The sequence below is a fragment of the Eulemur rufifrons genome, chromosome 24, assembly GCF_041146395.1.
Source record: "Eulemur rufifrons isolate Redbay chromosome 24, OSU_ERuf_1, whole genome shotgun sequence".
In the NCBI taxonomy this organism is placed as follows: Eukaryota; Metazoa; Chordata; class Mammalia; order Primates; family Lemuridae; genus Eulemur; species Eulemur rufifrons.
Genome location: NC_091006.1, coordinates 15,233,324 through 15,260,271, shown reverse-complemented (window position 1 = coordinate 15,260,271; position 26,948 = coordinate 15,233,324). Strand labels below are relative to the sequence as shown.

The window sequence follows — 26,948 nt, the reverse complement described above, 5'->3', positions numbered from 1 at the left end:
GGAGAACAAGGGGCTGGGAAGCCAATCCCAAACCAGGCCCTCATCAGAGCACCTTCCCTGCCCTAGAGTTGGGAGCCGGGCAGTATGTGACCAGGTGAATTTCCTCATTGTGATGGATTAGTGATTGGTAAGTGCTTCTTGTTCCACCTCCTTTTTACCTCTATTTCTTTTTCATGTACACATTAGAGTAAAACAAAAATACAGAAAACCACAGTCAAAAAAAATGGATAACTTAAAATAGTTTAAGGTAAATTCCCTGGTAACTATCATTTTAGTCAAGAAATAGACTTTTTCAGCCAGGCACAGTGGCTCACTCCTGTAATCCTAGCACTCTGGGAGGCCAAGGCAGGAGGATCCCTTGAGGTCAGGAGTTTGAGACCAGCCTGAGCAAGCATGAGACCTCATCTCTGCTAAAAATAGAAAAAATTAGCCGGGTGTCATGGTGTGTGCCTGTAATCCCGGCTACTCGGGAGGCTGAGGGAGGAGGATCGCTTGAGCCCAGGAGTTTGAGGTTGCTGTGAGCTGGGCTGACACCACAGCATTCACTCTAGCCTGGGCAATAAAGCAAGACTCTGTCTCAAAAAAATAGAATTTTTCCTACAGCCAAAAGCCCCTCCGTATCCCTCATCCCAGTCACAGACCCATCTTGCTTCTAATGTACCCTGATACTTAGAGTGATCACTTCTTTGCATGTTTTAAGTCTCTATCTATCAAATGTCCATCCCTAGATGCTATAATATAGACTTGCCTATTTTTAACTTGATATGTCTTTCAGGTCTTCTTTAATCTATAATATTTCCCTCCGTCCTTTTCATTTCTAAAAAAAGGAGAATGCTGGAATAAACCCTGTGGTGTTGGGTTAGAGTAAGAGATGGATTATGAACTCATGTCTGTGGGTGTGATATGGGTAGATGATGGATAGACAGGTAGATAAATGTAGGTGTGTATGCACAGAGGTTATTATGAATACATATATTTTCTATCTATTTCCACTGAAAGGGCCTAAAAGTAGTGACATTTTATTAAGAATGAATACACACCACCTAGATTTTGATTTCTAAATATAATTCTTCAATGAAAGAAATTAGAATCCCTTGGATAAGTTGTCTATTGACGGCTGGGGCAAGGAATACATGGGATGGGCCTGGAGTATCTTGTGGTGTGAAAAACTAAATAAGTGCTCAAAAAAGGATGGGAGCGGACCAAAATAATAATAATAATAAATAAATAAATAAAAAAGGATGGGAGCTTGTCAAACGTGACAGGATACAACCTGAAAGATCTCCCGATGGAAAAACCTGGGAAAATTTGAGCAACAAAAGAGATAATAATCTTGAATTTAAGCCCATAGAATAAAGCTCATTTGTTTGCCCAAAATAGATAGAACGTGTCTTATGTAGTAGTCCCCCATATCCTTGGGGATACATTCCAAGACCACCAGTGGATGCCTGAAACGAGAGATAGTACTGTACTATACACACACACACACACACATATACATATATTTGCACAAGTTTCTTTTTCCTTCCTCATAATTTCACATATAAAGATTAGTTCTGGCCGGGCGCGGTGGCTCACGCCTGTAATCCTAGCACTCTGGGAGGCCGAGGCGGGTGGATCGCTCAAGGTCAGGAGTTCGAGACCAGCCTGAGCAAGAGTGAGGCCCCGTCTCTACTAAAAATAGAAAGAAATTATATGGACAACTAAAATATATATATACAAAAAATTAGCCGGGCATGGTGGTGCATGCCTGTAGTCCCAGCTACTCGGGAGGCTGAGGCAGTAGGATCGCTTAAGCCCAGGAGTTTGAGGTTGCTGTGAGCTAGGCTGACGCCACGGCACTCACTCTAGCCCTGGCAACAGAGTGAGACTCTGTCTCAAAAAAAAAAAAAAAAGATTAGTTCTTACTGTAGATCTTAGAAAACTCAACATATGATTTTTTTCTTTCCTTATTAAGTTGAGAACTTTCACTTTTCGCTTAAAGAAAGCACTTTCTGGCTTCTCTTTGACATATCCAAATTTCCAGCATTGCTACTCTTGCACTTTGGGACCGTAATTAAGTAAAATAAGAACACAAGAACTGTGAAATCGTGACAGTCAGCCTGATAACCCAGATGGCTACAAAGTGACTAACAGGTGGGTAGTGTATGCAGCATGGATATACTGGACAAAAGGATGATACATATTTGTGGTGGGACAGAGGTGGACAGTGTGAGATTTCACCATGCTACTCAGAATGGTACACAATTAAAAATTATGAATTATTTTTGGAATTTTCCATTCAATATTTTTGGACCATCGTTGACAACGGGTAACTGAAACCACAAAAGCAAAACTGTAGATAAGGTGGAACTAACTATATTGCCTTTGTGGGGAAAAAAAGATATTTAAACACTGGAGTCCCAGACTGATGTCTTCATGGGCCATGGGACACTTAAGTTGGGAACACAGAAACACTGTTTCTGTCCTTACCTCCTCCTGAAGCTCCCATCTAGCACATGCCCTACAAATTCTGTTTGGTTTCATTCTCTCACTCTTGCAGCGAGCTACAAATGATATTCAGAACCACCCTAGACCTGTCAGTATAACATCCCGGACATTGTGCTGTTTCTCACACCATCTACATCTGATAGCCTTTTCTTATAAACGTAACATTAAATGTATTAAGTGAGAACCCACCCTACGCCTGTGGTTGAACCAAAATCTCTACACAAAATGTCCCATTGTTTGGTGGGGGGAGAGTGAAATTGTTCTATATTTTAATTGGGGTGGTGGTTCCATGACTATGTGCATGTATCAAAACTCCTAGAACTGAACATCTAACAAACACATTTTACCGTATGGAAATAAAAAAGGAAATGGAAAATATTCAACAACAACAACAACAACAACAACAACAAATAACAAAAAGATAGACTGGGGAAAGATTGTTCTCATAGAGTGTGTGAGGCAGAATATGAATTGGCATAATATTTTGTATTCAAAAATTGTTCAGACCCTTTGAAAAAAGAACAATGGACACATTTTGAGTTAACGATACATTAAACTATTTACAACTTTAACACTTAATTCTACCTTATAACAGACTGAAGGAATGTACTTGTATAAGAAAAGGGACATATTTGTGATTTTTAAAATAGCATTTTATCTTTGTGAGGTATCACAAGAATGGAAGAATAAGCACCACATGTACTCGCCATCAAATTGGCACTAACTGATCAATACTAAGGTGCTCACACCGTAGCACCTTAGTAATAATATTCACTGGGGTTGGGAGAGGTAAACTCACAATAATGGACTCGGTGAGCATTGTAGGGGGGAAAGGGCACACCTCAAATCATGGCTTGGGGGTGGCAAAGTCATAACATGTAACCAAAATATTTGTACCCCCATAATATTCTGAAATTAAAAAAAAAAAAGAAAATAGCATTTTAGCAGAGGTAGGTGGGGGAGTAAATAAAAAAGAAAAATAAATAAAATAACATTTTACTGAAACATTATAACAAATCTTTGAAGAAGATAGTGTTATTATTTCATTCTGATGAAACTAATGAACTTATCCAAGCATACGCATGCCGTACCCAGGGGAGCCAAGGTTAAAACCCCTCTTTTTATTTTTTTAGAGACAGAGTCTCACTGTGTTGCCCAGGCTGGAGTGCATTGCCTATCTGCAGGCACGATCACAGCACACCACAGCCTCAAACTCCTGGGCTCAAGTAGTCCTCCGGCCTCAGCCTCCAGAGTAGCTGGGACGACAGGTGCGTGCCAGCGCACCTGGCAAAACCCCTATTTTTATGATTCTTGGGGTTTTTTCTCTGTACACTATCCCATGCCCTGGGAAAGACTTTCACACTGCAGAATTTAGAAGTTGACCCAGAAATGAGTTTCAGGCTGAGCAGATAATGGTCAGAGGAGCCGGTTAGACCACAGGTGTGGTCAGATGTGTCATAGAGCCCATGGCCTTTCCTTAGGCCCATGGTCAGAGGCGGAGGGAGAGCTGTGAAGCTGCCTGTGAAAAAAGTCAACATGAAAGCCCCATGGCAATTGGCGTTGGGCTTCACCCACCACATCCTGTGCATCTGCCTGGACCGCTGGACTCAGTCCCCACTCGGCTGCTCAGAGTTACCCTGGCAGAGCCTGTGCTATGCCTCCTACGGTCACCACCCTGCTCTGCCTTGGTGAGTTCTTGCATGGAAGGGAGATGGAATCTGGGGTGGGGGCGACAACGTGTCTCATTAGTCCTGTCTTCCAGGGCTGTGTCTGAGCCAGAGGATCAGCACCCAGAAGCGTGAGTCCTTCCTCCAAAGCCCCAGAGTCACTCTTCTGGGGTCAGACTCAGGATCCACCCACCTGAGAACACCTGGGGAGAGAGGCAGGGGCTCCGGCTTGCTGGGAGGGCTTGAGGCCGGAGGCTGGGTGGAAAGCAGGGGGGGAAGGGAGTTCGTCTGGGGCTCCAGCTTCTGACTCCCTTCCAGAGACTCTCTCCAAACCCATCATCTGGGCCAAACCCAGTTTCATGGTTCCAAAGGGAAACCCGGTGACCATCTGGTGCCAGGGAACGCATGAGGCTGTTGAGTACCGACTGTATTTTGGAGGAAGCCTTTCTGCCTTTGAGAGACCGAAACCACCCAGACGGATGAACAGAGTCCAGTTCCGCATTCCAGCCATGACCTTGCGCACTGCAGGGCAATACCACTGCTCCTATCAGAGTGGGGAGCTCTGGTCAGAGTCCAGTGACCTCCTGGATCTGGTGGTAACAGGTAACTGTCCCATTTCTCATTCTTTTTTTCTTTTCTTTTCTTTTCTTTTTTTGAGACAGAGTCTCACTCTGTTGCCCCGGCTAGGGTGCCGTGGCGTCAGCCTAGCTCACAGCAACCTCAAACTCCTGGGCTCAAGGGATCCTCCTGCCTCAGCCACCCGAGTAGCTGGGACTACAGGCATGTGCTGCCATGCCCAGCTAATTTTTCTATCTTTAGTAGAGATGGGGTCTCGCTCTTGCTCAGGCTGGTCTCAAACTCCTGACCTGAAGCGATCCTCCCTCCTCGGCCTCCCGGAATGCTGGGTTTACAGGCAGGAGCCACCACTCCCAGCCTACTGTCCCATTCTTCAGCTGCCGAGTCATCGCCTCAGCCCAAATCATGGGAAGGATCATTTATGAATCCTTTAAGCTTTTCCAAGCCCCACTCAGACCCTGCCTGAGTCAGTGAGAGGTGGGGAGGAGACATTCAACCCCGATCACTTCCTACAAGGGTCATCTTCAGAGAGTTGTCTCTGTGTCCTAGGAGCAGACTTGTCTTACTTAGGTCAAGTGCTCCAAGGTACAGATCAGGAGATGGGTATTTTTTTTTTTTTGAGACAGAGTCTCACTCTGTTGCCCAGGCTAGAGTGCCGTGGCGTCAGCCTAGCTCACAGCAACCTCAAGCTCCTGGACTCAAGCAATCCTCCTGCCTCAGCCTCTGAGTAGCTGGGACTACAGGCATGCGCCACTATGCCCGGCTAATTTTTTCTATATAGATTTTTAGTTGTCCATATAATGTCTTTCTATTTTTAGTAGAGACGGGGTCTCGCTCAGGCTGGTCTCGAACTCCTGACCTTGAGCAATCCACCCGCCTCGGCCTCCCAGAGTGCTAGGATTACAGGCGTGAGCCACCGCGCCCGGCCAAGAATTTTTAAGAATATAAAAAATTAAAAAGAAAAAAAAGAGTTCTGGAGATGGATGATGGTGATGGTCGTACAACGAAGTGAATATAGTCAAGGCACTAAATTTTTCACTTAAAAATGGTTAAGATGGTAAATGTTATGTTGTATTTGACCACAATAATAAATAATAATTTTTAAAAAAAACACTGATGGCTCCCCTGAGTTCTATCAAGCGCCCAGGTGATGCGAATGTTTTTGCCCCCAAGGACCAAACCACTGGTGTAGAGAAATTCCCAAAGCGAGATTCAGATCCACACTCCTGGGCACTAGGAGACTTAGTGCCTCGGTGTGGAAGCAGAGATCGGGGAGGGCATGTTCATGACCAGGACAAATATAGGAAGTAGAAGAAGGGACCGAGACTCTGGGGAGTGATATCTGGTCCTAAGGACAAGAGACATGGCAGATGTAGGAGGCAGGATAATGATTCTCTTTATCTACCAACCACCTCCTCTCACAGGCATATATGATGATGACACGCCCACCCTCTCGGTTCATCCCGGGCCTACGGTGACCTCAGGAGAGTATGTGACCTTCTATTGCCGTCTAGGAACGGCAACAAGCCTGTTCTTTCTGCTCAAGGAGGGAAGAGCCAGACACATAGAACACAGACACGGGAACACCCAGGCGAAGTTCCCCGTGGGCCCTGTGACCACAGCCCACCAAGGGACATACAAATGTTTCAGCTCTTATAACAACCACGTGTGGTCCGTTCCCAGTGAGCCTGTGGAGCTTCTGGTCACAGGTGAGGAAATCCTCAGTTTACCCCCATGTCCTACCTGGAGTTGTAAGGGACCCCCGGACAGTGATGGGAAGGTGCCAGAGGGACAGCCATGTCTGGACGCCCAGTGGGTTGCCCCTGGGGAAGAGGGTAGAAAGAACAGGTGGGGAGGGGAGAAGAAACTCAAAATCCTTAATTTTTTTTTCTTTATCTCCATTTCCAGGAGATGTTGGGAACACCACCCTTGCACCTACAGACCCCACCACGTCTGGTGAGTAACTGGTACTTCTAAGCGCAGGGGAGGGATCCAAGCCTCCCAGCGACATTAAAACTGTGGTCTTCATTCAAAATATCCAGTGAGTGCATAGTGTGTGCCATGAACTATCGCTGTGAGAGTCAACCAAATATCCTTGTCTTTGGGACACTTAGATTCTAGCAGAAGGAAACAGACCATGAGTCAAAGTCAGGATAAATAAATGAATTAATATATAGCACAAAAGGAGATGATGATATGGAAAAAGACAAAGTAGAACGGGGTTGAAGTGATTGGGGTGGAGGGCAGGTAGCAATATTAAATAGGGTTGTCCAGATTGGTCTCACAGGGAAGGAGGCATCTGAGCAAATACATTAAGATAGGTGGTTAGTCCTGTGGCTACCTGGAGGAAGAAGCTTCCAGAGAGAGAATGGGCACTGCCTGTGCCCCAAGGCAGGAAGATGACCAGGGTGATAAAAGAATAGCATGAGGCCAGGAGGATCGGAAATGATGTTACAGAGGTCATGGTGCAGATGGGTCAGGGCTGGGGTAGCGCATTGCGGACTTTGAAGAAAATGGTAAGACTTTGAATTTGATTATGTGTGAGGAGAAAGAAATGATGCTGACATAATGAGGAAAATGAGGCTCAAATAGAAGATATGACTGATACAAAGACACACACTCCTTAGTCCTAGAGCTGAATCTTCGTCAGGTCTGCCTTTGGACTGTTCCAATCTATCTGAACCCATTGGGATTCCTCTGCTCAGTGGGGGGCGAAACCTGGAAAATCTGTAGACTGTCCTGGGAGACATCCAAGGGAAGGAGAGGCTGGGACGGAAGAGGTCAACATCATCACCCTTTCTTCACTTTTTCGCTTTATTTATCATCAGCAGACTCTTGGGAACCCTACCTTTTAACCCCAAAGACAGGATTCCGGGAAGGTAAGTTAACACCTGGGGCCAGAGGCTCTAAAGGAAGGAGCTGGGCCAAGACTGATGACCTGGGAGGAGATGGGAGATAGATGGAGTGAGGTGGTGTCCTCAGGTTACTGTCACCGAGCATCGTGTTCTTCTGACCCCAGGCTATGCCTTCTGGGATCATACCACTCAAAATCTCCTTCGGATTGGCCTGTCCTTCCTGGTCCTGGTGGCTCTAGTGTGTTTCCTGGCAGAAGACTGGCTCAGCAGGAAGAGGACCCGGGAGGGAACCAACAGCTTCACGTCGGGAGTGCAAGGGAAGGCTGAGAACACAACCTTGAAGAATGACCCAAGAGCCTCAGTGGCCACAGGTGGGACTGAAAACTGATCCTTGACCTTGGGCTGTGCGAACTCTGTGTTGGACCCAGGAAGAGGGACTCATTGTAGGAAACAAGGGCAGCTGCCTGAGTTTGGCAAAGCATCCTGGATGCGGCGGGAGGTGGGATAGAGATGCTACATTCCTTCTGTAGGCACATCCCATTGTCCGTTTTCTGGGTTGTATTTTTGTGCCCACTTACTACAAACAAAACTTTTGACCGCTCTGGCCTTTTCTGAAAATCTCTCTCATTTTTTAACAGCACAGCCATGGGAGTATTTCCTTTCCACTTTGGTCTTTACTTCTTCTTTCCTTTCTCTGCAGGATGCCATTCAAAATAATTAACAACCAATATAGAACAAGCAGGTACCAAGTGGTTCAGGAGGCATCGTGGCAACCACAGACAATGGGGAAGCAGGCTGTTCACGGACAGTGCAGCTACATCCGCGTGTCCTGGCTGGATCTAACCATGCCCACCTCCCTCTGTCCCATGGCAGCACGGGATTCAGTCTTCTTTATCCGTACTTTGCCTTGTTCTTCAGGTCTCTGAACAGATAGCACCTCCTCCCAGAAATTTCCCCAAATCCTGCAACCTGACAAAGATGCCACTTGTATACACCCAATGCACCTGTTATTTCTCTGTAACACACTTGAACCCTGATTACTGCAAACACATGCATGTTCCTGTCTCTACTGTGAACTCGTGTGAATTAAATCAATGTCATGTTTAGTGGCTAAGTTCACAGTTCCTGCTACTAAAAGAATTCTCAGGAAATACATGTTGAATAAATTAATATAAAGGGGCCTGGTGCACAGCTTGGAACTTGAGACTTCGGACTAAGGGTGTTGAAATGCTGTGTGGGCACCACCAGACCTTTCCCCCTTGAGCACGGCTACTTACTGACCCATTGACACACTCATTACATGGGTCCCCACCCCTCCCATTATTCTGACATCTCGTGTAAGTCACGTTCATACTCTATTTTATTTTTTTTCTAGACAGAGTCTCCCTCTGTTCCCTGGGCTAGAGTTCCATGGCATCAGCCTAGCTCAGAGCAATCTCCAACTCTTGGGTTCAAGCAATACTTCTGCCTCAGCCTCCTGAGTAGCTGGGACTACAGGCATGTGCCACCATGCCCGGCTAATATTTTTCTATATATATTTTTAGCTGTCCAAATCATTTCTTTCTATTTTTAGTAGAGACAGGGTCTTGCTCTTGCTCAGGCTGCTCTCAAACCCCTGAGCTCAAGCGATCCTCCCGCCTCGGCCTCCCAGAGTGCTAGGATTACAGGCATGAGCCACCACACCTGGCCCACATTCATTCTCTAAATCTGAGTTTTCTGTTAAATATCAGGGAATAATTCCAACTTCAAGGAGATAACACAATGATTTAATGAGGTAAAGAATAGTAAGAAACCAGCAAAAGCTCCTACATATGCTAATCATTGCATGGTAATGACTATTATCCCTAGTACTATAGGGAACTGAAAATTGTACCACATCATCATGGCCATGGAAGCCACATTAATAAATGCACATTTTTAACCTTAACAGTCATTAAGTGGTTTTTCTTATTTCAGCATATTTTGGGGGTACAAAGGTTTAGGTTACATATATTGCCTTTGCCCCACCTGAGTCAGACCTTCAAGCGTACCCATGCCCCAGACAGTGTACACCGCACCCATTAGGTGTGTGGATACCCATCCCCTCCTCCCCCCAACCCCCGCCACTTGCCCGACACCCGATGAATGTTATTACTATATGTGCACTTAAGTGTTGATCAGTTAATACCAATTTGATGGTGAGTACATATCGTGCTTGTTTTTCCATTCTTGGGATACTTCACTTAGTAGAATGGGCTCCAGCTCCATCCAGGATAATACAAGAGGTGCTATATCACCATTGTTTTTTGTGGTTGAGTAGAACTCCATGGTATATGTACACCACATTTTATTTTTTTTTTTTTTTTTTTTTTTTTTTTTTTTTTTTTTTTTTTTTTTTTTTTTTTTTGTTGAGACAGAGTCTCACTTTGTTGCCCAGGCTAGAGTGAGTGCCGTGGCGTCAGCTTAGCTCACAGCAACCTCAAACTCCTGGGCTTAAGCGATCCTACTGCCTCAGCCTCCCGAGTAGCTGGGACTACAGGCATGCGCCACTATGCCCGGCTAATTTTTTCTATATAGATTTTTAGGTGTCCATATAATGTCTTTCTATTTTTAGTAGAGACGGGGTCTCGCTCAGGCTGGTCTCGAACTCCTGACCTTGAGCAATCCACCCGCCTCGGCCTCCCAGAGTGCTAGGATTACAGGCGTGAGCCACCGCGCCCGGCCTTACACCACATTTTATTAATCCACTCATGTATTGATGGGCACTTGGGTTGCTTCCAATCTTTGCAATTGTGCTGCCATAAACATTCTAGCGCAGATGTCTTTTTTATAGAATGTCTTTTATTCCTTTAGGTAGATGCCCAGTAACGGGATTGCTGGATCAAATACTCTGGTTTCTCTTCAGATCATATAAATCTTTTGTCTTTTCATTAAGTGTTTTGATCACGGATGTGAGGTGATGAGTTCTGCCTTGTATAAAGATCCTTCTGATTGCACAGAAGAGAAGGGAACATAAGAAAGGAAAACACAGAGAAGAGCTGAGACCGGCTCACCTATATCTGGGGTGGACAACCAGGAAGACGAGGCTGCCATAACCAATGCTGGAACCTAGAGGGGGCCCAGCTGTGATAGGTGCATGGCCTCGAGAGGTGGTAACAACATATATTCTCCATCTGTGTTGTTTTTCAAGATTGCCTTGGCTGGGCGCAGTGGCTCATGCCTGTAATCCTAGCACTCTGGGAGGCCGGGGCGGGTGGATTGCTCGAGGTCAGGAGTTCGAGACCAGCCTGAGCAAGAGTGAGACCCTGTCTCTACTAAAAATAGAAAGAAATTATCTGGCTAACTAAAAAATTATATAGAAAAAATTAGTTGTAGTCCCAGCTACTCCGGAGGCTGAGGCAGGAGGATCGCTTAAGCCCAGGAGTTTGAGGTTGCTGTGAGCTAGGCTGACGCCACGGCACTCACTCTAGCCCAGGCAACAGAGGGAGACTCTGTCTCAAAAAAAAAAAAAAAAAAAACACGGTTGCTGAGCTCCGCCCCCGGAGTTACTGACTCTGATGCTAAAAATTGATTCATCATTCAACCTGCAGCTCAGATTTCCTTAGGCATCCGTGTTTGATCTGATGGCTCTCCCTGGAGGGGCAAAATCACCTCCAGTTGAGAACTAGAATTAGAAGGAAAGGGTCAGTTTTATAGGCAAGAAGCTGGAGGAGGAGTTTTTTAGAGGGGAAGAAATACATCAGAAGAAATGCTGAGAAAGTTACCGACTAGTCCAAAACATGGAAATTGCATATGAACTTTTTTTCCTAAATGTTATTTTACTGCCTTTCACCCACAACACAGTTCTAGTCATTTCCCTAACTAACCGCTGTGGGGTCAAAAGCCTGAGGAGCTGTTCCCCTCTGGCTGGCTGGCCCTGGGCAGCATCTCCTGGTTCACTGACGCTTCCTCCTCTGTGCCACGCACCTGCCACCAGCCCTGCCAGGCCCACAAGGTCCATGTGTGTGTCTGTCCTAATCTCTCCTTATAAGCATACCAGATCTATTGGATTAGGGCCACCCTAGTGACCTCATTTTACCTTAATTACTTCTTCAAAGGCCCTATCACCAAAGAGAGCCACACTGGGGGTCATATGACACAGTTCAGTCCACAGCAGGTGGGATCTGTCCCTACAGTTGTGTTACCTTCACTTACTGACCTCACCCTAATCCTGGCCCTGCTTAGAAACGTAACCTTCTGACCATACCAGCTACCCATCTGGGTGCCTGAACTGTGAGCTGGGGGAATTGGCTCCATGACGCCTTCACCGCTATCTGAAAATCAGGCAGAAGTAGTAAGAGGCACAGCTGTTTCTAGGAATCAAGGACCCAGAATCTCTCCAGTGTTCACTCAGAAAGAGGCTCTTAGCAGATTTTCTTACTAAGTCCACTGGGTCTCTTAGCTCCGACATCAGTCATTCCAGGGTCTCACCTCCACTGTCCAAAGGAACTTCCCAAAAAGAGGAATTAGAACATGAATACAGAGAAGGGTGTCTGGCCAGGTGGCTCACGCCTGTAATCCTAGATGTCTGGGAGGTCAAGGTGGGAGGATCGCTTGAGGTCAGGAGTTCGAGACCAGCCTGAGCAAGAATAAGATCCCCCGTCTCTACTAAAAATAGAAAAAATTAGCTGGACATGGTGGCAAGCGCCTGTAGTCCCAGCTACTCAGGAGGCTGAGGCAGGAGGATCACTTGAGACCAGGAGTTAGAGGTTGCTGTGAGCTAGGCTGACGACACGGCACTCTAGCCCGGGCAACAGAGCAAGACTCTGTCTCAAAAAAAGAAAAAGAAGAAGCAGTGATGACTGAGGACAGAGTGGGGTCAACAGTGACTGTGAAGTGTGTAAATTGGGCAATGAGGTAGACAAATGGGATATTTACTTCCCCTCATTCCTTTATTGGTGTAAATATTATGGATGAATCATGATAGGTTAGTATGAAGAGCATAAATTGGGGGCATCCTGGGAGACACAAATCACGTTGTCCATTCCCAACCCGAAAACTATTTTTCCAGCTTAATTGAGGTAAAATTGACAGATAAAAATTGTATATATCCAAGGTGTACAACATGATGGTTTGATATACATTGTGCAACGATTACCACTATCGAATTAGTTAACACACCCATCACGTCCATTGTGCGGGTGGGGGATGGAGGCGAAGGCATTTAAAATCGGCTCTTATCAAATTTCAAGTAAGCAAAATGTACAGTATCATTAACTGTAATCACCATGCTGTACCTTAGATCCCCAAAACTTATTCATCTTATAACTGAAACTTTGTACCCTCTGAACAACATCTCCCCTTCTCCCCCCAACACCAAGCCTCTGGTAACCATCATTCTACTCTCTGTTTCTATGAGTTTGACTTTTTTAGATTCCACATATAAGTGAAATCAGGTGGTATTTCTCCCTCTGTGACTGGCTTATTTCACTTACCGTAATAGATTTATCCATATTGTCCCAAATGGCAAGATTTCCATGTTCTTTTTTTTTTTAATGGCTGAAAAACATTCTGAAAATTATTTTTTAAAAGCAAGCACAACCATCACTCATAGCACAGCACAGCTCTATCTTATCTCCCTTCCCAGGTACTCACGCTGTGGGCAGTCTGTTCCTGCAGGTTGTTGCTACAGTATACTGGTCTTGCAGGTAAATTTCAAAGGCTGGGATGGCATTTTCTTGCTGCATCTCAGCCCAGCCTCTCTTCCTTGTGAGTTTACCCCAGGTTCTTCCATATTCCCAATGACACCATTAAGGCTGATCTCTCATCTCCTTCATCATCGCATTTCACACGGCAAATCCCTCACAGCATCAGGTGGTTGGGGGAAAGGTTCAAATTCAGTCCCCTTCACAGCTGTGCTCCTGGGGCAAGATGCACCTCCTCCATCCACACCTTGCATTTGCAAAAAGTAGGGAACAATACTCTTTCTTGGCCATGTAATGAGGACATAATAGCATCCTAAGCATTTATCAACGATCCACAATGAACACCCCACCACCACCACCCCCGTCATCACCAGGACCAAAGTTTTCTAACTCTGAAGCTGAGCTTCAGAACATGGGGACAGTTACAGGGAAATACATCCACCTTTGCCTACACTTCCTGGTCCACGGATCTGGAGCCTAATTTCCCTAAGATATCACGAACGCTGGAAGTCTTTGGCCCCTCACACTCACTCCCTAACCAGCCTGGAAACTGGTTTCTCCCCGCTGCCACCACCCCCACCCCCGCGCTATATCTGAAGCTGTTTTTGTGACCAACAGTGACGAACTTCCTGGACCCTTCTCAGCTCTCATCTTTGCTCCTCTGTAGTTGTACTTGACACTTTGACCACTTCCTCCCTGAAAGCGTCACTTCGCTGACATCTTTTGCTGCTTGTCTTCTGATGGCTATATACCATCAGGCTTTCAGACTCCTCTGCCCCCCGTGCTAGGTTGCTAGCGTGGACCCACCTGTCTGTGGGTTCAAGCCTGGGTTGATCTCACGGAACTCCGTGGCTTCAATTACCTGCCACTTTGGGAGGCCAAGGCGGAAGGATCGCTTGAGGCTGGGAGTTTGCCATGAGACCGAGCAAAAGCGAGACCCTGTCTGTACAAAAAAACAGAAACATTAGCCAGGTATGGTGGCACACACCTGTCATCCCAGCTACTTGAGAGGCTGATGATGGAGGATCACTCGAGCCCAGGAGTTTGCAGTGAGCTATGATGACGCCACTGCAATCTAGCCCAGGAGACAGAGCAAGACCCTGTCTCAAAAAGAAAAAAAAATTGATCTTCTCAATTTATTGACTGTACCTGGATGGTTTAATCTATCCACACCTGGTAGAAGTGGCCAAGCCAGTGCCCCTCTCTCCCACCCATATCTTTACAGTCATCCACACCTGTAACAGTTGACTACCCATCCCACACTGAAGGGTTTCTAGGACATGGGACTTTAAGTGCAAAAATCCCAACTAAACCAGGACGAAAGGGTCACCACACCTACAAATGAAACTCAGACTAGCATCTCTACTTGTGTATGCGCATCTGAGACTATTCAAACGCAAGGTTTCAGCAGGTTTCTTAAGTTCAGCCCTCCAGTCATTTGGAGCCAGATAACTCTGTATTATAGGGACTATCATAGCTCAGGTTGCAATAACAAGATACTATAAGTGAGTGGTTTAAACAACAGAAGTTTATTTTCTCAGAGCTCTGGATTCTGGGAAATCCAAAATCAAGCTACGAGCCAAACCAGTTCCTGCGGAAGACTCTTTGTGGCCTGTAGACAGCAGTCTTCCGTGACCTCACACTGCCTTTCCTTGGTACTTGCACAAAATCTTCCACTTCTTTTTTTTTTTTTGAGACAGAGTCTGGCTCTGTTGCCCGGGCTAGAATGCCGTGGCATCAGCCTAGCTCACAGCAACCTCAAACTCCTGGGCTCAAGCGATCCTACTACCTCAGCCTCCTGGGTAGCTGGGACTACAGGCATGCACCACCATGCCCAGCTAATTTTTTCTATATATATTTTTTTAGTTGTCCATATCATTTCTTTTTATTTTTAGTAGAGACAGGCTCTCGCTCTTGCTCAGGCTGGTCTCAAACTCCTGACCTTGAGCAATCCTTCCGCCTCAGCATCTCAGAGTGCTAGGATTACAGGTGTGAGCCACCGCACCCGGCCAATCTTCCACTTCTTATAAAGCCACCAATCCTATTATATTAGGGTCCCACCCTTATGAGTTCATTTAACCTTAATTACCTCCTAAAAGCCTAATTTCCAGAAGTCGCATTGGGGATTATGGCTTCAACGTATAATTTTTTTCTTTTGAGACAAAGTCTCACTCTGTTGCCCAGGCTAGAGTGCAGTGGCATCATCATAGCTCACTGCAGCCTCAAACTCCTGGGCTCTAACAATCCTCCTGCCTCAGCCTCCAAGTAGCTGGGACTGCAGGCGCACCAGCACGCCCAGCTAATTTTTTGTACAGACGGGGTCTCACTCTTGCTCAGGCTGGTCTTGAGCTCCTGACCCTCCAGCGATCTTCCCACCTCGGCGTCCCAGAGTGCTAGGATGACAGGCGTGAGCGACCGCATCCAGCCCTTCAACGTGTAATTCCGACAGGTCACAATTCAGCCCACGGTAGGAGCTGTTCTGTACCTTGTATGATGTTTAGCAGCGTCCGTTGGGCTCCATCCACTAGATGCCACTGAGATACCACTGGCCTTCCCCCCGTGCCCACTGCAATGCCTGACAATCAAAAACACCTGTGGACATGGCCAAATGCCCCCTTGTGGGACAAAATCATCCCCAGGTGAGAACGATTGGCTTAGCAGTTTATAAATAGTGTGAGAGGAGTTGAGTGTGATGGGAGCTGTGTGAGATTTGACCATCCGTTAACAGCAGGGTGACAGCTGAGAAGGGGCACAGTGTGAAATGCTGTGGCACCCCAGAACACAGCAGGTGCAGAGGCCTGGGGTGGGCAGGGACTTGGGGAAACAGCACGAAGCCCAGTGCGGCTGGAGCCCAGCGGGCGCAGGGAAGGCGAGCGAGGTGGGCACTGGGCATCTTTGCCAGGATTGTCTTCTCTCTTGTCATTGAGAGAACTTCATTCCATTTCTCTAGAAATAGGCGTGTCTTACCCTAAGCTCAGTTTGGAGAATTGCCCTGGACTTGTAACCCTGCCTTTGCCCCCAGACTGAAGGGTCCAGGGTGGTCATTATTTTCTAGAGGAGGTAGTGTCCCTCAGCTTTGGCATGACTGCCACTTGGAGCTGGATGGCTGGTGGGGCTGTCCTGGCATTTAGGGGGTTGAGCAGCATCTCTGGACTCTGCTTACTAGTTGCCTGCACAGTTGTGGCACCAAAAATGACGCACTTGGACATTGCCAAGTGCCCCCTGGGGTGGAGAGCAGTCACCCCCAGTTGAGAACCACTAAAGACAGGTCCAGGAGCATAGCCTGAGCAGCACCCCTGGGTCTGTACCTACCAGATGCGAGGAGCGCCCCCCCATGATGACCATGGTAAATATCCCATGGGTGGCAAAATCACTCCCATTAGCACTGATCTACAAGGTCCTAAACTATGCAGTTTCCCCCAAATTCCATAAGATCTTTAAGTTTTTGTACAAAGTGAGCTACAAGACACATCGCAGGCTTTACGGTCTGAACACTGTTTTCCATTCTTGGTCTTGTCTTTTGAAAGACTGCACCATATCAACCACTGAGTCCCCTAAAGTCCTGTGTTTCCTTATTTATAAGGAGATAGAATGATTGTTTGGGGGAAAAAACACTTCTGCAAAGTTTAAAATATATTTAAAATATACAGCAGAGTCTGGCCCAGATGTTTTCAATCACAACTTCCCTCCATTGTGTACTTTGTTATTAACATACATCCTACCCTTGAGCTTGGTACCCAAGTGGAGCTCTAAATTGATTCGGCCCCACTCTAGTAACTTGACCACTTTCTCCGATTCACACCCAATTTCTCCACCATGTTTCTCATGGATGTGAATTATAGATCTTTGCCTAAACCTCATACCCCTAAATATTGTTACCCAAAGGCCTAATGTCAGCTAAGTATAAACTAAATACCACAGTCATCTTCAACATTTGAGAATTATCTTGTAATTAAGATAAATTAGATGCTTTGTAGTATCATTGCCTGGTTGAGTTCAGGCACTAGACACAAAGTATGATGTTTACTCCCTGTTTGCTCAGGCATGTTAATAAAGGCCACTCCGAAAATGCTTTAACTCTTTATTATCCTTGTGAGAGATAACACGTGATATGAAAAGGGTATGTGACTTGTGCGGAATCCCCTCTAAACCTCAGAGAAACACCAGTGTTAAATCCTACATGTCAACACCCCATCTAGTGATTTACAGTTGATTTTCACAAACAAGAATTCTCATGGAGAGATCATGTTCTTCCCCTTCAGACGTGTAAGTCACAGAGAAAATGGTCCCAGGGTGCTCAGGAAAGGTAATCAACAGCATGACAGTCTAGTCGTCCCGGCAACGTTATATTCAACTGTCAGTCTGGGATTGATTTCTTTTATTTCCTCCAACAGCTTCTGGATTTTCAAATTATAATCATATGCCTTCAGCCTAGAGAATCAGAACATAAAGTGCCCAAAAATCTGTTTCAGGACAATCAAAGCAGAAGGTTTTCTGTATTTTTTTGTTGTTGTTGTTTTGTATTGTTTGTTTTTAAGAATATGGACACAAAAATTAGGGATCCCTTTTTTCTATGACACCTATAGGGATATCAGACTAAAGTCTGACAGAACATTGTAACGGGCTCACCACCACAGCTTCCCTGGTTTCTCTAGTTACTAGTATCTACGGTGAGCTCTAGTCCTGGTGTCTGTCCACGGTTTACCTCTTCAAATGTCAGCCCTCCTAGAAATTTCTTGGACCCTGATTTGAATAGGTCAAGCTGCTACCAGCTGGAGAGAGAAGCTCAGCATACATGAGAAGTGTGTGGCTCATCTAAGTCAGATTAGATTACTTCTTCAGGAAACGGGGTTGTCCATCATAGATGTTAAAGTGATCTCCAGGGTAAATGATAGCAAACTTAGATATGATGTGGCTATGATATCCAACTTCGTGTGTTGAAATGGGGTGGGGGTGGGGGGGTAATTGAGGAAACAAGATAGGACAGAAATCCAAAACGTGATGAGAGATTAGTCACCACAATTCTTGGTGGCATTATAGGCCTTGGTCCTTCTGGCAAGAGAAGCGTGATGCTATCTTGCTCAAGTTTCATGACATACTCATAAAACCTTAAACCAGTTTAAATGGGTGTTATATCTACAACTAAAATACCCTTGAATAAGATGAATACCTACAGTATCACACTGACTACTACTTTGTTTTGGTTTTTGGGACAAGATCTCACTCTGTCGCCTGGGTTAGAGTACCGTACAGTCATCAGAGCTCACTGCAACCTCAAACACCCAGGCACCAGTGATCCTCCTGCCTCAGCCTCCCAAGTAGCTGGGACTACAGGTGCATACTACCATGCCTGGCTAAATTTTCTTTTCCTCTTTCTTTTTTTTTTTTTGGTAGAGATGGGGTCTCACTATATTAATCATGCTGATCTTGAACTCCTGGACTCAAGCAATCTTCCTGCCTCAGCCTCTGAAAGTGCTAGGATTATAGGCATAAGCCACCACGCCAAGCCTGATTATATCCCTTGAGCAAGTATGAGTATGGATCTACTCACGAATAATTTTTGGTGGTGATATGGAATCAACACAACACCTCCCATTACCAAATCACTACCCTAATGGTACCCAGAAACAAAGTGATAATAGATCAAATGGTATGTAAAGGACTAGGGCATGGGTCAGCAAACTACAGCCTACAGGCCAAATCCAGCCTACCACTAGTTTTTGTAAATAAAGCTTGATTGAAACACAGCCACTCCCATTTGTTTATATATTTCACATGGCTGCTTTTGCTCTGCAGAGTAGCCAAGACAGAGCCTATTTTTATGTACTGCCTGGTCATTTATGGAAAGTGTACCCTCATCACGCATGGTGGTGAATGTCTGTAATCCCAGCTACTTGGGAGCCTGAGGCGGGAGGATCACTGGAGCCCAGGAGTTTATGACCAGCCTGGGCAATACAGTGAGTCCCCATCTCTAAATGTGTGTGTGTGTGTGTGTGTGTGTATAAAGTGTAATATTCATCTAGAATATTAAGTTTAGATATGTATTGCTGGAAAAGTGAGAAGTGACATTAGAGTTCTTTGGTCAAAAGCAAGAGGAAACTAAAGATAGATTACTTAAATTATTGAAGAGACACAGATGTTTCACACAATTAAGGGAATATCTGTACAACCAGCTTCTGAAAAGCTGAGGCCCAGGGCAGTGCTGGGGATACCAAAAACAGGAACTACTTATTCTCTTTTGGAGACGGTACATTTGTGCCTATGTATGTGGGTGCACATGAATACATACATGTACTCTAGGATGGTTTAAGCTATCAGCATGCCCAGTATTGCGTGTTGTGGGGAATGCTGGATAATATTCAATTCAAAAAGAATTTTAGAGAAGTATCTAATAAAAATCCCCTAAGCTAGAGTATGCTATTGAAAGATGCTATAAGTTGATTCCTATACGGTATGCACCCACCCCCCCAAAAAAACTATTCTCTGCCTAACTCACCAGGCGAAACAAAAAGGCCATACCTGAGTGTCTTCAAGGGTCCATTCTTTTGTTTTAAAGCCTCAAAGAGCACAGTTACTCCACTATTCCCCAAATTATTCTGGCTCAGGTCCAGAGTTTCCAGCTTCTGGTTGCTAATGAGAGCAGATGCAAGATCCTGACAAGAGAAAGATGTGATGGAGCAGCACCAGAGCCTGTTGAGAAAGAACACAGAAACCCACTCATTCACTGAGCAAGTATGGTATTACCAGACACACTCTTACTTGCCGGGGATCTAGTAATGAGGAAATGAAGGAAAAAGAAAAGAAAGAGAACACCAAATCTTTCTTCTCACAGAGTTTACTTTAGTGACAACAGACATCAGAATATGTTATATGTGAGACAGTGGATGATGGAATTGAGACAAAACAAACAGGATAGGGGTTAAGTCAACTGGAGCAGGACTGGGTAGATTTGAATTACAGTAGCCAGTGGAGTCCTCATTGGGAAAAATGTTACAGGAGGGGAAAAAAAACTAAAGGTAGATAGTGAACCACTATGATAACTGGGGGAAGGAATCTTATAGCCAAAATAGTGAACCAGTGGCAAAGTTGAAAGAGTTTGGCTCATAACAACAGGATTTCACAAGACCCTGTAGGCTACAGGGACCTTTTGAGTCTTCAGAAATAAGGTGCTACGGTCTGGCTTGCATCTTTAAAAGGTACCTTGGGTTGAAAGAAACTTCAAGACATCAAGGGCAGAAATTTGCCGACCAGTTCACAGACTATGCAACAATCCACATGAGAGTTAGAGGCTCAGATGAGTGTGTTAGCAGTGGAAAGGTAGGTGGTCAGATTCCAGGTATCTGGAAGGAGAGACCTAAAGGTGGTTTGAATGTGAGGTGTGAAATGAAGGAAGTAGAGGATCGGATAGCTTAGAATCAATGAATAGGATTAGATTGTTTTTGTAGACCTTATTACTGAGGGTTGAGTTGATCACACTTAGTAAAGCATGACACGTTATCATTGCCTCTATTCCATTCCTCATCTTGTCTTGCCAGAGCCCCTTTGAGACTGAAAGGTGCCTTTGCCAGTGGAAGGCAGTGGGAAGGTTCTACGTAGGGTAGATACAGGTCATGCTAGCTTATGTATAACTCCCCTCCCCAGAAGGAATCAGCCCCAAGCATGTCTGGCCAAGAATTTTAAAGGATTACCCAGAACAACCAGAAGTAAAAACAAAAGCACCCTGGTGTTCTGTTTTGGGGGTTTTGTTTGTGTTTTTCTGGTCTCTATAGCAAAGCTAAATAATTACATTATCCAGACTGTCTTTCCATTAGGCTTCTAATTGCAAAGTAGGTTTCACCCATGAGATGCATGTGACAGATTTGGAAGAGAAGTGCGGCAGAGCTCACTGTCCCATTGATGGAGCCACTGCATTTCCCAGGGGTGGAATTCCAGGGGACTGAGCTGGGACAGGTCCACTGCCTCCTGATCACTGGATCCCAGCAAAAACTTTGTGTTCCTGAAGTCCTCACTGGAGGCCATCCCACCTACATCCCACCTCTTCAGCCTTAGGAAACACCCAGTTACCTATATTCAACTTGTGGAGGGGTTTTCTCCTAAAAGTGGATGTGGACTAATATGATCACAGCTTGAGATGTTTTACAATATAGAAATCAAATATTTCCAAACACTTTAAAGATGAGCAAAAGCACTTACCCCAGGCATTTTAGGTTAGAATTTGGATTCTTTAAGGCCTCACAGAGAAACCACAATCCAGTAGTTATGGTATTGAGACCCAGGTCCAAGTTTGTCAGGCTGGAGTATTCTTGGAGTAGCTTTGAGAGATGTTCGCAGCCACGTCTGGTTATGTTGCATTGCCGTAACCTAAGGGATAATTGAATGAAGATGCGTCTATTATCCCTCTGCAACTTATGCCCTGCGAAGTAGTTGTTTCTTCCTAGATCGTGTGCCTTCTACCTTGAACCACACATTTCCAGGCAGGCTGGCCATAAAAGCATGCAAATGGACTTATGATTACATTATTTCCACCCTGCTTAGGTGGTAGAGGATTAAACTAGTCTTTGTCAACCACCTTTTATCATGGAGAAACAAACACATCTTTTGAGATACAGATTTTTTTAGGACTGTAGCCTCTTACAGGTCAAGAGCTTGGGATCTGGGTCAGACAGAGCCAGGACAGTTTCTGAAGTTTCCCTTATTTTTTGTACTCTTAGATCACTGAGATTCTACTTTCCTTGACTCTTCATCTTTTAAGTTTTTTGTTTTTTGCTTTTTTGAGACAGAGTCTCACTTTGTTGCCCGGGCTAGAGTGCCATGGCATCAGTCCAGATCACAGCAACCTCAAACTCCTGGGCTCAAGCAATCCTCTTGCATCAGCCTCCCTAGTAGCTGGGACTACAGGCATGTGCCACCATGCCCGGCTAATTTTTCTATATATATTTTTATGGGGGGTCTCGCTCTTGCTCAGTCTGGTCTCGAACTCCTGAGCTCAAACAATCCACCCGCCTCGGCCTCCCAGAGTGCTAGGATAACAGGCGTGAGCCACCGCACCCGGCCTCTTTAAAGTTTTTCAAGAGGCCGGGCGCGGTGGCTCACGCCTGTAATCCTAGCACTCTGGGAGGCCGAGGCGGGTGGATTGCTCAAGGTCAGGAGTTCGAGACCAGCCTGAGCGAGACCCCGTCTCTACTAAAAATAGAAAGACATTATATGGACACCTAAAAATCTATATAGAAAAAATTAGCCGGGCATAGTGGCGCATGCCTGTAGTCCCAGCTACTCGGGAGGCTGAGGCAGTAGGATCGCTTAAGCCCAGGAGTCTGAGGTTGCTGTGAGCTAGGCTGACGCCACGGCACTCACTCTAGCCTGGGCAACAAAGTGAGACTCTGTCTCAACAAAAAAAAAAAAAAAAAAAAAAAAAAAAAAAGTTTTTCAAGGTTTATTTTTGATATGTGATAGTTGCACATATATACAGGATACAGTGTGATGTTTTGATATGTATGTTGTGTAATGATCAAGATGACTATAATTAATGATAACATAGTAATATGCACACCCCCATGATTTTATTTTATTTCAAGTCTTGGCTTTAATTGACCCAGCAGAATTGTGCTGCACCCAAAAAGGTGCAGTGGCTACGGTTCTAATTTACACACTGTAGATTCTCCTATAAGCTGAGACTTCTACAAATCCTCCAGGTTAGGAGGCCTGACCGTAGGGAAGGGTGGGCACATCACACGCTTAGGCAGGTGGATCTGCAATCAGCACCAGCAACCCCGTGCCCCAAGCGAGGCAAACAGCAGCCACTGTGGAACTGGAAGGTGACCCCAAAGAGCAGATAGATGGTAACTAGACAAGACGATACCATGCTTTGTGTTATGTGAAATCCTAAAGTCATATATGAACCTGGGGAGCGTGGGGAAGGAAACAAAGTCTGAAATTAAGTTGACAGCCTACATGATAGAGGCTTAGCCAAACATTACTGACTTTACATTTTTTAAGTAAAGAGAATCAAAAACTCATCATAGAGTAGACTTCAGACCTACTGCAGACGTGACCATGGGCAAGCCAAGTGGATAAGCTACAGATCTCTAACTAGTAAAATCACAATAACGGTGCTTATCTCATAAGGTTGTAAGGACTCTAAAAATAATGCTTGTAAAATTTAATATAGCCTGATTTGCAAACATGTGACTTCCTAAACACATGTTTAATAAACATGTGACTTTTGTCTGTTTAGATGCCTACATGAACGCTAAGATAGGTCTACTTAGTGACATCATATATGAAATTTTATGTTCTAATGAATGTTTTAGGGAGAGATGTCTTTCCCTTTTTTCTATCTGCCATGAAAAGCTGGATATTCAAGTCGGAAGCATTTTGGACATTAAGGCATATCCTAGAGTAAGACACTGGGAGTTTCTAGGGCCCCTAAAAGCCATGGTGCAAACTAGCAGACAGCAGGTTTATAGGAGAATGAGGGCCCCAGAGAAATGGACACTGGACAGAATTTCTAAACAGAAATAGGTCTCCAACCCTATGCATTCTCCAGTATTGTCCTAACAATGATCCTCCTATGAACAGGTAGTTCATGCTGGGCTTGTTCCCAAAGAACCCCATAGAACAAGGGTCAAACAACAGTCCATGGGTCAAATCCAGCCTGCCACTTTTTTTTTAATAAAGTTTTATTCCCTTACAAGTCAACCACAATAGCAGCCAGAGACCCCATAGCCCACAGAGCCGGAAATACTTAAAATCTGGCCTTTTACAGAAAAAGGAATTTTACTGACCCTACCTTCTAACTCAACCTATCTCCAGTTGCAGGAAGTAAGGTGTCACATGAATTTTAAGAACATATACAAAACAGATCTGAGAACCAATCACCTGTCTCAAATCCCCACAGTAGGAAGAAGATCTGAGGACATGCCAATATTATAATAACATCTCTCTCCTTGTTTCTACCCCTGTTCTAATTCTCACCAGCTTCCTTCCAGTTACCTTTGAAAGAAATTATTAAGTATATTCACATCTGTTCTGCTTGAATTCACATGTGCACGCACATACACACACACACACACACACACACACACAGAGCCAAGCGGGGACTTACACCAGGGTCTCTAGTTTGCAATCAGGGTAACTCAAGCCCTCGCACAGAATTTTCACTCCACTATCCCTGAGGTCGTTCTTGGCCAAGCACAGGTACCTCAGCTTCTGGTTGACCACCAGAACAGAAGCAAGTGTCTTGCAACAGGCTTCCGTAAGGTGACAGTCCTCCAAACTGCAAAAATATGAAACAAATGGTAAAGTGGTGAACACACTTCCAAAAATCCAATCTTCTTGGCTATATCCAAATGCAAAAGACCTCAGCTACATACAGCCCCTCTTGTTAATTCCCTGCCCTCTGTCATCTAGTAGTGAGCACAGCCATGAGTGAACAGGAATGAGATGACCAACACACACCAGCCATCCACCTGGGACCAAAACTAAGAAGCAGGTATTTATGTCAGTGAGAGGTTCCGTATAGGCTCTTAGCTAGTCAGACGTTCGTTACCTTTTCTCTTCTGTGGCCCCAGACCTAAAATAGATGCTCCACAGGAAGAGAAGAGACTTACGACAGCCTCTCCAGGAAGCACTTTGGGTCTTTCCAAGTCGTGTGCAGCAACTTGACACCCTCGTCCAGGAGCTCGTTGGCTGAGAGGTCCAGGCATGTCAGCGAATGGTTGATTTTGAGAGCCAAGGAGAGATCGGCCCATTGCTGAGCGGTAACAGAATGAAATCCCAACCTGCGGGAGAAATAGAAATAAGTCATCCTTCCGGGAGGACAGAGACTCTCAGATCATCCTTCGCCTCCATGAAGAGCGTGTCCTTGGCTTATGTCACTCCGCTCCAATAGGTGTCCAACCTGGCCTGAATTATCAGAGAGATCTGATCTCCTTTGCTTCCTCGGGTATCCCCACGGACATCTGGTCAATATCTAGGCTCATCTCCGAGAGACTGTAACACAATTCTGTGTGAAGTTTCACCAGTGTGGTTTGCTTAGACTTAAGTACGTGATTCCATAGGAAAAGTTGATGCGATTATCTCGTAGAGGGCAGCCCTATGCAAACCTACCCCAAAGCCCAGGGAAGCCAAGAGACCAAAGAAAGAGGCTGATATATCCAGTTTCTCAGGAAGAATCACTTAATAGGGATTTATGAGCAGAAGCCATGTCTTAGGTGGTGGCGAGATGAGATGGGAGATCCCCGAGCCATAACCCGCCCCACCCTGACCCAGGGCTTATACACTGAGAAGGAATGAATAAAACAGTTGAAGTCCACCCTCAGAAAAAGGCAAGAATGCCACATGAACCTGCCTAAGGGCAGGACTTCTGGGTGAGGTTGTTTTGATCTGAGGGCAGGATTTGCAGTAACAATAGAAAAAGGCAGGGGGTAAAGCAGAAGTCAAAATTGAGGATTAGCACCCAGGATGGCGTTGCTTTAGCCTGTACATCAATACAGGGGAGAGTTTCTTATTTTCAGTAAGTTATTGGAGAAAATGAAGATTAAAGCAATGAGATACAATTGGATACTTAGGTAGCCAGGTCCAAGGTTTGTTAAGTGTTCTAAGACTAAGAATTGAGAACTCCTCCAGTTGATGGAAACATGAATATTGTGTAGGTGTCTTGGAGAACATCAGGGCCACCCATTAGTCCATTGCACTGGGCGCTACAACGCCCCCTCTTGCAGACTTTCATTTAATGTCCTCAAAGGATGCCCTGCAGACCAGACTCTAGGAAAAGCTTATTGTTTAAATCATGGCTCTGCCTCTTATGTCCAATCTTCACAAGTTACTTAACCTTTATAATATTTGTGTTTTTTCCATTTGTACTTTGGAGAAAGACAGTACCTTCATGTCAGACAAAGGATATAACTCATCTACATACTGTGCCTAGTAGGATGTTTTCCACATAAGTAAAATTGGAGTTCTTAAAATTAGTACCCTTTCTTCCCTTGGAGCTTAACCTATAATAAGGACATCAGCAATCAGAATACAAGGTGGGATACTAGGTGCCTGAAATCAGCATATATGAGATTCTATATCAGCCATTTGTCATTTTGGAGCCTCAAAGTATCCATTGAGAAATAGCTAATCAAGATTTTAAAGCTATGGTTTTCTTCTAATTGAAAGACATAGAAGGCCAGGCGCGGTGGCTCACGCCTATAATCCTAGTACTCTGGGAGGCCAAGGCGGGAGGATCGCTCGAGGTCAGGAGTTCGAGACCAGCCTGAGCAAGAGTGAGACCCCATCTCTACTAAAAATAGAAATTATCTGGACAACTAAAAATACATATAGAAAAAAAGAGCTGGGCATGGTGGCACATGCCTATAATCCCAGCTACTTGGGAGGCTGAGGCAGAATTGCTTGAGCCCAGGAGTTTGGGGTTGCTGTGAGCTAGGCTGACACCACGGCACTCTAGCCCGGGGAACAGAATGAGACTCTGTCTCAAAAAAAAAAAAAAAGAAAGAAAGAAAGACATAGAAGATTATCTTTCTAATTGATAGCTGTTATTGATTTCTGATGTGTCTATAATTGGTGTCTGGTCCCCACACAAAGCGGTTCACATCTCATGTTTCATTCTTTTTTTTTTTTTTTTAAAGAGACAGGGTTCTCACTTTGTTGCCCAGGCTAGATTTATACTCCTGGGCTCAAGCAATCCTCCC

At 45.1% G+C, this 26,948-nt stretch overlaps 2 protein-coding genes across 2 annotated transcripts in view; one reads left to right on the top strand and one right to left on the bottom strand.

The window, feature by feature from the left end:
• Positions 1 to 9,121, top strand: part of LOC138374877 (uncharacterized) — a 50,728-nt gene extending 41,607 nt beyond the window's left edge. Inside the window, exons 17-24 of the mRNA XM_069458092.1 lie at positions 4,121 to 4,178; positions 4,253 to 4,288; positions 4,476 to 4,760; positions 6,158 to 6,442; positions 6,642 to 6,689; positions 7,562 to 7,612; positions 7,753 to 7,959; positions 8,289 to 9,121. Coding sequence (XP_069314193.1) covers positions 4,121 to 4,178; positions 4,253 to 4,288; positions 4,476 to 4,760; positions 6,158 to 6,442; positions 6,642 to 6,689; positions 7,562 to 7,612; positions 7,753 to 7,959; positions 8,289 to 8,305 — 987 coding nt within the window. The 3' untranslated portion in view covers positions 8,306 to 9,121. The remainder of the gene's footprint in view (positions 1 to 4,120; positions 4,179 to 4,252; positions 4,289 to 4,475; positions 4,761 to 6,157; positions 6,443 to 6,641; positions 6,690 to 7,561; positions 7,613 to 7,752; positions 7,960 to 8,288) is intronic.
• Positions 1 to 26,948, bottom strand: part of LOC138374230 (NACHT, LRR and PYD domains-containing protein 7-like) — a 672,516-nt gene that overhangs the window by 632,834 nt on the left and 12,734 nt on the right. Inside the window, 3 exon segments of the mRNA XM_069456942.1 lie at positions 19,827 to 19,941; positions 24,356 to 24,526; positions 24,861 to 25,031. Coding sequence (XP_069313043.1) covers positions 19,827 to 19,941; positions 24,356 to 24,526; positions 24,861 to 25,031 — 457 coding nt within the window.